General features: G+C 37.2%; 1 protein-coding gene and 1 pseudogene across 1 annotated transcript; one reads left to right on the forward strand and one right to left on the reverse strand.

Annotated features, from left to right (window-relative positions):
* The first annotated feature begins 570 nt into the window (after nt 1–570).
* On the forward strand, nt 571–1,545 carry LOC102834176 (olfactory receptor 13F1-like). The gene has a single exon (XM_006864740.1). It carries the CDS (start codon nt 571–573, stop codon nt 1,543–1,545), a length of 975 nt encoding a protein of 324 aa, XP_006864802.1.
* Nucleotides 1,546–10,390: 8,845 nt separating this feature from the next.
* Nucleotides 10,391–11,333, reverse strand: LOC102834566 (annotated as a pseudogene).
* Between the last annotated feature and the right edge of the window lie 547 nt (nt 11,334–11,880).

The following is an 11,880-nucleotide window of genomic DNA, read 5'->3' on the forward strand; positions in this document are numbered from 1 at the left end:
GGAAAGACATTTCCATGTTAAAAAATTCCTTTTTAGTACAGAAATCAGGTATCAAGGTAGTGAGGTGATTTTTCCCTGTTATCCTAAACTCATCTCTTGATATTCTAGAATGTGCATCTTTCATATGAAAATAAAATTTAGTGTTGTGAATCATAAGCAATGCCTCTCTCATTATAACTTTTACAAACATTGCTCAGCAGGCTTGTTCTTTGACCTGATTAGTTTTCACTGAGCAGATACCCCAACCTAGAGTTAAGGCTCTGACTCTTGTTTGCCTAGCGCTCTGTGGCACACTTATATTATTGTAATTGTTCATGTACTTATGTCCTCTATTTGATTGTAAGTTGAATGCAGACTTTGTGCAATAAGATCCTTGGTGCCTTATAATGTATTCAGTATGTGTTGTGTTCAATACATATCAAATGAATGAATCATTAATGTGACGTTGCTAGTACTATTCTTAGGACAATGACTGCTTTAAAGTACCACTAGAAAAAAATTCCTGAAAAGTTGGTTGAGTTTAAATTATTTACTTATATTCACGATTACAGGTGTGCGTGAAGGAATAAAATGTTCAAGACAAACTGTACAATACTTTCAAATTTCATTTTTCTGGGATTTGCCCACTACCCCAAAGTTGAGATCATCATATTTATGTTGTGCCTGCTGATGTACTTGATCACTTTGCTGGGCAATATTATTCTGATCTCCATCAGCATTCTGGATACCCACCTACACACCCCCATGTACTTCTTCCTCAGCAACCTCTCCTTTTTGGACATCTGGTATACCTCTTCTGCTCTCACTCCAATGCTGGTCAACTTTGTTTCAGGAAGAAACACCATCTCATTCTCTGGGTGTGCCGTTCAGATGTATTTCTCTCTTGCCATGGGGTCCACTGAGTGTGTGCTCCTATCCATGATGGCATATGACCGGTATGTAGCTATCTGCAACCCCCTTAGGTATCCCATCATCATGAACAGGAGAGTTTGTGCACACATTTCAGCTGGCTCCTGGGTGACGGGCTGCCTCACTGCCCTTGTGGAAACAATATCTGTGCTACAGTTGTCTCTCTGTGGTAATAACATCATTAATCATTTCACCTGTGAAATTCTGGCTGTCTTGAAACTGGTTTGTGTAGATACCTCCATGGTAGAATTCCTGATGCTGGTGATCAGCATACTTCTCCTTCCTATGCCAATGCTCCTTATTTGTATCTCTTATGGCTTCATCCTCTCCAATATTCTGAGAATCAGCTCAGTGGATGGCAGAAGCAAAGCCTTTTCAACATGTGCAGCCCACCTGACTGTGGTAGTTTTATTTTATGGGACAGCTCTTTCTATGTACCTGAAGCCTTCTGCTGTAGATTCACAGGAAATAGATAAATTTATGGCTTTACTCTATGTGGTTTTGACCCCCATGTTGAATCCAATCATCTATAGTCTAAGGAATAAAGAGGTAAAAATGGCTGTGAAAAGATTGATGATTAGAAACTCTTTTTGTGCTCTCTTATTTCCAGTAGCAAATAATCTTGATCAACATTAATTAAAGGGTTGTTTACTTTTCAGTTTACACCAAAACATTGGTGCTGTGGAGAAAGGCACACATTTAAAATGAAATATGCTATTTCAAAACTCTCTGCTTGATTGATCGCTGAAACTCTTAGATCCCATAATGATATCTTACCTAAACATATCTGAAACCTTTATATAAATAGGTTTCATGATAAGAAATTATATTTCTTGATTTGATTATAAAATAGAATATAAAGTCAACTATAAAGGTAATCTAGTGACACTATAGGAAAAAGCACTGGACTGCTAACTGCAAAGTCTGTGGTTCAAATCCACTACTTGCTCCTTGTAAAACTTATAAAGATCACTATGAATTAGAATCAAACATGACAGAATTTAACAACAACAATAACAATATATAAATGCAATAACTCTAGTAGATTTTTTTCTAGTAGATTTTTAAGCTAATTTATGATTTTTTTCTGGTGGATTTAAGTTTAATGGAAACAATCATATATTCTACACATGTCTAGCTGTATTTTACTTATGTGTATATATATAGGCAGTCTCTGGGTTACCAACAAGAACTGTTCTTACAGGTGTTTTAAGTTAAATTTGCAGGTAAGTGGAAGAGACGCAGATAGTCCGTATTTAGCCTTACTTTTGTGCAGGAAAAGGCTTGAAGACTTTTCAGTAATTTACAAGCTGCATGAGCAGAAAATGAAGATGATTGTGATGAAGAATTTGTTTGGGTAAAGGAGCTCTGGTAGAGTAGTGGTTATGAGTTGGGTTGCAAACCTCAAGGTCAGCAGTTGGAAATTACTGACCTTATACAAGGTAACTATGAGTCAGAACCGACTCCACGGCATACCACCACCACTAGGGATGGCCAATTATTTCACAATGAGAGCAGATTTACTTAACATTAAAGTGCAAGTATGAGTTATCTGTAAATCAGATATTCATAATTCAGAGACTTACTGCATTTGCTCACCCAGATGTGTATGATGTTAATCTCTATCTACAAATGTGAGGATCCGCACAAGTATAGTCTCAAATAGACGTGAGATGGAAGAGTAGTAATCAGGAAGAAAAGTTAGCATTTAGTAGCATATTGTTGATATAGGGTGCTGACATGTTTTAAATTCAAATAAGTCACAAGATGTGTCAGTGAAGCTATTAGTAATACCCTTTCTATTGTACTTTTCCTGGTTCATCAAATCTAAGGGTATAAATTAATCCATTAGCACTTACAAGGAAAAGATGTGATCCCTATGTTATAGAAATTCGTCATTGTTGACATGTGCCATCAAGTCAGTTCTAACTCATAGCGACCCTATATAGGGTTTCCAAGGAGTGGTTGGTGGGTTTGAACTGCTGACCTTCTGGTTAGCAGTCCAGTGCTTATTCTATAGCACCACACCAGGACTCCATATTATAGAAATTACAATATTCAAAACTTTACTATATTGGTTTTGTTGTTGTTGTTGTTAAGTGTTATCAAGTCAGTTCCTACTTACAGTGACCCTGTATAACGTTTCTGAGGCCGGAGCAGAAAGCATTATCTTTCTTCCACCAAGTGAACAGTGAGCTTGAATCACTGACCTTGTGGTTCATAGCCCTTCATTTGTTCTATAGAGCCACCATGCTTACATATTGGTAAAAAGTATCGAAATATATAAAACACAGCATACAAGTAATTTCAAAATATTCACTCAACAGGTTCATGACTTTGGAACAGATGATTTAAGGTGAAGCCCAATGTGCACATATTATTTCCTTTTATCATACATGCTTTTGACATCAGCTGTATGTTTCCCCTTAGGGAGAGACAGAAGTGATACTGGACTTGGAGTCCTGGTGTGGCATGGTAGGATAAGCACTGGATCACAAGGTCAGTTTGAACTGCAAGGGTAGTGGTTCAAACTCACCAGTTGCTCCTCAGAAATCCTATACAGGGTCACTAAGAGTCAGAACCAACTCAACACTTAACAACAACAGTGTTGGGACATGTGAGAAAATCATACCAAAGATCGTTTTAGTCCATTTAGAGTTTGAGAGTCTTACCAAGACAAGTAGTTAGGTTGGAAACAGTGGTCTGTGGTTATTTGAAGGTTAAAAGAAGGGTGAGATAGTAAAGAATAGGAAAGCAGAACAACCCCAATTATATACATATTCAAGAAGGAAGGAGAATATATATAAGTAGCAGGTAACACAATGATTGAGTTTAAAACAATTATTAATTCCAACTAATCATGCCTACCTAGAACTAATCATTCTACCCTCATTTAGAGATTTAACCTTTATTGCCTGCAAAATGCCAAGATGGATCTGATCTATGGGTGAGAAAGTGATCAAGCCTCACAAGCTTCTATTTCTATGTGGATCTTTCTTGAGTAAAGTTTGTCTCCCTTTTAAAGTTTTCTGTTATATGGTCTAAAGTGTATTATCTACAAGTAGGTACTTTTCTGGAGTCCTGATATGGCACTGTAGGATTAGCACTCGACTGCCAAGGTGGATTGAACTGCAAGGTTGCTGGTTTGAATTTACCAATTGCTCCTCAGAAACCCTATGCAGGGGTCTCCATGAGTCAGAACTGATTTGATGGTACTCAACAAGATCAATAACAACAAGCTACTGTTGTGTAATTGACTTCACTGAATATTTATAAGCCTATAACAGTGCTTTCATTAGTTGAGGGCTTCTTAAGTTTTTTGATAAGATTATAGGCCATTGATAAAGTGGCTTATTCTACCTGATTTAAACCAACTTCAACAACACATACAGGATATATGATATTATACCATTCTTATATTACCCGTGATTGATCTCTTTTGTGTGGCACTGTAGGATAAGCACACAATTGCAAGATTGTTTGAACTGCAAAGTTCGCAGTGCAAACTCTCAGCATCTCCTTGGAAACCCTATACAGGGTTGCTATGGGTAGGAACTGACTCTGTGACACTTAACAACAACAACATTTTATAATAGCAGGAAGGGGCTTACTATTATTGTTTTTAAAAAAGATGAAAAAAAAAAAAGAGATTGGAAGTCAAAGTTAGTGGCATTTCCATATCAGAAATGATCAAGGCTTTTTAAAAGTCAGTGCATAGAATCCTCTGTATTGAAAAAGAAACAGGGATTTATCATGATAAAAAAATTTTTTTTGAACAATGTGAGGAGTAGTGTTTGAATAAGAATGGCTATTAATTTATAAAATCTTGTTCTTTATCCTTCCCATGGGGCCTTCATTATTACAATAAAGTAAAAACACAGATTACTTCTGTCTTCAGTCTAAATTGGAAAGCATATTATTTTACTTTAAAGTCCTCTTTCTTCCTGCTGGAGTCCTGGTGTGGCACTGTAGGATGAGCACTGGACCACAAGGTCCCTTTGAAATGCAAGGTTGGTGGTTCAAACTCACCAGTTGCTCCTTAGACACCCTGTGCAGGGTCGGTATGGGTTGGAACCAAGTCGTCGGCACTTAGCAACAACAACAACATATTCCTGCTGAGAAAATAAAAAAATCTGGGAAAAAAAGATGATGTTTTTCATCAACAGTGTCAATACTTGTCAATTTAGTTATTGCTACTACAGATATGGTAATGTAGCACTATGGAAAACATGTGGTAATGTAGTGTTATGGTATTTTCAATTGAAGAACTAAGGATTGAATTGCTGTTCTTCTAGTTCTAGCTGTGTGATCTCGAAAAACCAAATTTGTTTTCTCTGAGCAGAAGACAGAACGATATATCCTGGAAGAGCTGTTATGTGCAGACTAGGGCTCTTAGGGATGGCTCATTTATCCCTTTGAATGTAAGCATAGGCTAAAGATTGCCTGTTTTAAGTGTCTGGAAGGAATATGATGTGATGAAGTGTAGGTCTTTGTTTAACCTGAAAAAAGGTACACGTTCTATTTGGGAACTCCCTTCCTGAAAGATCATTGACTCATCATTTAAAAAGTATTTCTTGAAACTTTACTGTGTTGGTTGCTAATGCCAAGATATCCAAAGGTACATTATTAAACTTTTTAACTGAATTCTAGAAGCTGCAGTCTTTTTCCTCAGAGGATAGAGAGAGAACATGAGAGAAAGAGAGAACTGGAGACAAAGAGAAAGAGAGAGAGATACAGGGCAGACAAACACAAAGAGATACAGTAAGAATAGTGTGATTTTGACTAAGTGAATTAGGAAAGTTTTCAAAGACAAGCAATTAATTTAAAATAGACCTTTAAAGTATTAATTAAGATTTTAGTAGGCTAAGGAGCAGGAGAAACACTTTTGTTGGCATTCACTTAAGGGATGGAAGGTGGAATGGCTGGTTGAAGTCACATTGTTAAGAGTCTTGCAGTATAGGCTCATGAGTTTGGACTTCATTCTTTAGAAAATGGAAAATCAATGAAGATTTTCATCTATTCTTATAATATTATTAAACTGGTCTTGTGTTAAAGATTGATCTTGTGATAGCATAGAGAATAGTTTGACAATTGGAGGGATGAGCTAGGGGATCATGAGCAGTACTCATAAGAGGCAGTGAAGACTTAAATCAATGGGATGGAGAATATAGGACACACATGGGATATACAGGGGTGTGATGCTGTAGGTTTAGCATTGGACTGCAAACCACAAGGTGGGCAGTTCAAACCCACCAGTGGCTTCGCAGAAACCCAATACAGGGTGGCTATATGTGGAAAAACCAAATCGATGACACTTATCAACAACAAGATTGGGCTTGAGAATTTCTCAGATATGGATAGGAAGCTAGCAAAGATGTTTCCATTGATTTAAGTAAAGACCTTTGATCTAACTATTGATTGGATGATGGGAATAGCATGGGGATCGTGGCTTCTCAGAGAGAGAGATTTAAGTAAGTTGACTGATTGACTATGTATCGAAGGACAGACATCTGGTCAAGATATAGATTGGTGAAATCTAAGAAAGAAATCAGAAATAAAAACCAGAAATAGAAACTGAGTGACATGATTGGCTAAAGTGATCTAGGAAAAATTTAGGATAAATGTCTTTAAAATAATTGGCTTATATTTTTATATATTTGTTTGTTGTTGTTGTTGTTATGTGCCATCGAGTCGGTTCCGACCCATAGCGACCCTGTACAGGGTTTCCGAGGGTGTAAATCTTTACGGGAGTAGAAAGCCTCATCTTTCTCCCGCGGAGCAGCTGGTAGTTTCGAACCGCTGACCTTAAGGTTCGCAGCCCGATTCGTAACCACTACGCTACCAGAGCTCCTTTTGTTTAGGACTGTGGTATTAATATAAGGGAAAGAACAGTATACTTGAGTTCTGGAGTGAAGAATTCAATTTGTTTTTTTCTATACAAACCAACTGGTCTTAGGCAATTTATTAAACAACCAAGTCTAATTTCCTCTTCTATACAATAGAAATGATGAAAACACTGCAAAATTTTCACGTTTCACCTAAACATGTGAAAAAAAAAGTATGTAGAATAGTTCCTAGCATTTAATAGAAAATCAATGGTATTTTTCCCTAAGGAAGTAATCATTTCTATCTGGTACTAGCTCCATCTTGCAATGCTTTGTTTCACCTTATTGCTGCTGGGTAGGGTTGAAAATTCAGCTGTCACCAGGCCTCACTGGCATTTTGAGTGCAAGAAAGACTACCAACTAGTGCTTCCTTGAAAAGCTTCATTGTGCCTTCTTGCAAATATACAGATGTTCCCCATTGACCTGTTGTTTTTGGTTGGTAAATGCCATTGAGTTGGCTCCCACTCATAGTGGTACTGTATAGGGTTTTTGAGGAGTGACTGGTAAGCTTGAACCACCAACCTTGCAGTTCAAACCAACTTTGCAGTCCAGCACATTAACCCTCAGCATGACTCTGGGGGTGATAAACCAACTAGTGAAACCCAAGAGAACAGAGGGTAGAAAATCTTCCAAATTTGTCTCCCTGAACAAAAGGGGAGGAAGGCTTTATAGGCATTTGTGGTCTGAGGTAGGGAGTTCAGGAACTCTCTATTATCTGTTTATTCAAGGTCCTGCTGATTATACTAGCCAAACTGTGTCTAGCCAGCACCATTAACCTCTCCAGGTAGTGTTTATCAGTGGTCACCAAAGAATTATGGTGGTTTTGGTTCCTGCAACAGTCCTTCCTTGTGGTAGGGTTTGGCAACTAATTACAGTGTAAGAAGTGATTACTTGTAGTGCAAACTATTGTATAATGATGGTGAATTAGTCCTTCAGGTCTTCTATCATTTTGCTTTGATCAGGCTAAAAACACTTTTAATACCTTGGGGGTTCTCAATGCCCCATTTCAGACCCATCCTTCTAGCAATATTTAGGGACATGAGAATAAGGTACCCCCAAAGAGCTCTCCTTTGTCCATAAATCTATGCCTACAGACTATGTCCAGCAGTACTCCATAGGCATATATATTGAAGTATACTAAAAATAGATAAGTGGTGAGGATTTGGATTCCTGTTTCTGACGAAGATGGTGTACAAGTAACCGAGTTTATCTTTTCACCTGATACAACAACAACAAAAGCCCAGAAAATCTTTTTTTTTCTTATGACATTGGACATCAGGTGGCACAGGACACTGATCGCTGAGCTAGTAGGAACAAATGAGGCAAAATCTATACTTTTCTCAGCTTGTTGTCAGAAAATGAGTTCCTAGGCAATAGAGAGGGAACCCACATGGAGGCAGTTGATTTCCATAGTTGAGGAGATGCAGGTGAGAAGTAAGAAAGATAGATTGTAGACAGCAAAATACTGCAGAAGAGGGAGATCACAGCAGAGTTCTGGAGATCTGAAGAGCCTCTCCCTCAGGTATTCAACTGGATACTGATCTGGGTCCAGGGAAAGAATGATCCAAAAGGGGGAGATGCAAAACGCATCTCAGTCCATACAAGGCAGAGACTATTTTCTGTCTTTAGTGAAATGGAAAAACCTAGTAATTCACAGGACATCTAATAGAGTACTCAACAGCATTTTGCCTCACTGTTGTTGGTGCAATTGACTTGGTTCTGACTTATAGCGACCCTGTATCCAACAGAATGAAATACTGCCTGATTCTGCAGTGTCCTCACAAGTGTTCCTATGTTTGAGCCCATTTTTGCAATCACTGCGTCAGTGTGTTTTGTTGAGTCTTCCTCATTTTCACTGACCTTCACTGCTGCTGTGTTGCTGTGAGTAATAATTAGCCCTAAACCAAAAGTGGCTCTGGTCCTTTCAAAATGCAAGATGCAAAAAAGTATCAAACTATTTCCAAGTAACTTTCCTGTGTCCCAGTAAAAAGCTCAAGAATATTTATAGAAATACAAATATTCAGCACCCAGCAATGTAAAATTTGCACGATCTAGTATCCAAACAAAAATTAACAGACATGCAAAGAAGTAAGAAATTGCGAACCATAAATTGAAGAAAAAATCAATTAATAGATTAATAGATTGATAGAATTAGTAGACAAGACATTAACAAGTTTTCCTATTTATATTCTATACAGTCAAGAAGGTAGAAGAAAATCGAGTGAGCTATTTTGATACAAAAATATTTTTTTTGAAAGAAATAGATGGGGAAATATATCTTACATGAATAAAAAATTAGATGGGATTCACAATAAATTGCACACTGAAGAATAAAATCTTAGTAATCATGGAATTATAGCAATCGTAACTTTAAATTGAAGGAAAGGGAAAAATTACTGAAAAAATGAAGATCATCAGTTAGGACAAACTCAAGTAGCCCGAGATGCATGTAATTGGACTCTGTAGTGAAGTAATGGTGGGGGTGGGGAAGAGAGGCATGGAAGAAAATAGTAAAAGAAATAATGGATGGAAGTATTCTAACTTGGATGCAAACTATAAATTTACAGGCACAAGAAGCTCAATGAGCTCGAAGGAAAAGAAACATGGAGAAAATAATACCACGATACTTAATAAATTGTTTATAACCAGAATAGAAAGATACGTTATCTATGTAGCATGTGTTATTGTCCTCAGGTATGCGAGAACATGAAACAATTGGGTAGCTATATAATGGATTATACTTTAAACAACAAGGTCCACTGTTCAAGGCCACCAGCCACTTTGTGAGAGAAAGATAAACCTTACTGCCCCCACAAAGATTTTAAAAACCTCAGTTAATTATTACTATACTTCTATAGCCACCGTATGTAGAGTTTCTGAGGAGTAGCTGGTGAACTTGAATCACCAATCTTGTGGTTCAAACTGACTTGGCAGTCCCATGCAAATCCACAGCACCACACCAGGACTCCCGATGTGGTGCACCAGGAGCAGGTATAGAGGAGGAATAAAAAAAGATGACATACATTACCAGAAAGATAGGCTGGGACTAGATTAGATTCTTGGCAAGAACAAACAAAAAGAATCAATCAGATAAATTTCCAAACAAAAGAGGATGGAAATATATATTTTATTTGTTGATATACATTATACATACTAGACTTTCTCTTGGAAAGAGTTTTAAGTAGTTTTTCCCCTTTTCTCATACATTTACTTGTACTTCTTAGACAATTTGTCTTTACATTTTTGTCTTTACATATTCATAGAATGATAAAGCTTGACTTAGTGTTTTTGTTAAGTGCAGCTGAGTCAGTTCCAAATATCACAGTGACCTTGTATGGGATTGTTAAGGCTGTAAATCTTTGCAAGAGCTGAAAGCCTCATCTTTCTCCAACAGAGCAACTGGTGGGCTCAAATTGTTGACTTTGTCGTTAGCAGTCCAGTGTTTATCCCACAGAGCCTGTTGATCTCAAAGCACTTTTAACTTTGGAATTCTGTGATTGTATACTACTTTCACTTCTTTTGCTTTGTTAATATTTAAAACCATTGTTCAAACTATGTAAGCTTATTTGGTGTATGAACTCAAAAGTGTCAATATCTCATGGTTTTCTCCTGAACCCTTGTCTGCTCATCAGTTTTCTCATAGCCCCATGAACTTCCTTGTTCCTCAGACTATAGATGATAGGATTGAGCATGGGGGTGACTATCCCATAGAATAGAGCAATCAATTTGTTAAACGTAGATTCTTTGGACTTTGGCTTCATATACATGAAGAGAATTGTTCCATAAAATACAGTCACTACTGTTATGTGGGCTGAGCAGGTAGAAAAAGCCTTTTTTTTTTCCTTCAGTTGATTTCATTCTTAGTACAGTAGAGAGAATGAAAATGTAGGATATGCAAATCAGCAATAACGGAAGAAACAAAAATAGTACATTGCCCAACATTATAGTAATCTCATTCAAGGAAATATCTGTGCAAGCCAGCTTGACAAAGGCCAATATTTCACAAACAAAATGATTAATGACATTTTTTCCACAAAAGGGCAACTGTACTGCAAGAACAGTTTCTGTCAATGAGTTGACAAAGCCTAGTCCCCAGGAGATAGCAGCCATCTGAATACAAAGCACTTTGTTCATGATGATGGGGTATCTGAAAGGGTTGCAGATGGCCACATAGCGGTCATATGCCATCACTGCTAGGAGCACACACTCAGTGGACCCCATAGTGTAAGAGACAGACATTTGAACAACACATCTAATGAAGGAAATGGTTTTCTTCTCTGATAAGAAATGTATCAGCATTGTGGGGACAAAAGAAGATGTGTACCAAATATCTAGGAAGGAAAGATTACCAAGAAAGAAATACATGGGTGTGTGGAGGTGGGGATGCAGGAGGATTAAAATGATCAAGGCACTGTTCCCCAGAAGGATTACCAGGTACATCAACAAACACATCACAAAAAGTAGTTTTTCCACTTTTGGGTATTCAGAAAGTCCCTGCAGAATGAATTCAATATCAGTTGTCCAGTTAGTCCTTTCCATTTTGTATTTTTTATACCTGAAATAATCCAGAAAAGTAAACAGCATGTGGGTTTAATGACTCTGTAAGTATCACATCATATGATACTTGTCATACAAAATAAGAGGTAGTTGGGGAGGTGGGACCATAAGTATTTCAGCACTAGCTGGAGCTATGGTAACAGCTATGAAGTTAGTTTTGAGATTCCCTTTTTAAGTAGTGCATAAGGCACTGGATTGCAGAACAAAAAAAAAATATTGCATGATTAGCTTCTAAAAAATGGCAGGTTTCTTATTCCATTTCCTGAGGCTGTGATGCACAAACCTGCATTTTTAACAAGCACGTGCTATTTCTGATGTGATTGATCCACAGAACTGACTTTGGAAGTCAATATTATGAAGAGAGTGTGCTTTGTTTATTTCAACAAAGATTTGTTTATTTGACTTTAAACTATACCAATTATTAACAATAGCATTTGTTTATGACTTTATAACTTATAAATATACATAGCATCATGATTTATAAATGGTCATAAACATTACTCATTTGATCATCACTATACTTCAATAG

The sequence above is a fragment of the Chrysochloris asiatica genome, unplaced genomic scaffold (assembly GCF_000296735.1).
Source record: "Chrysochloris asiatica unplaced genomic scaffold, ChrAsi1.0 scaffold00069, whole genome shotgun sequence".
NCBI lineage: Eukaryota > Metazoa > Chordata > Mammalia > Afrosoricida > Chrysochloridae > Chrysochloris > Chrysochloris asiatica.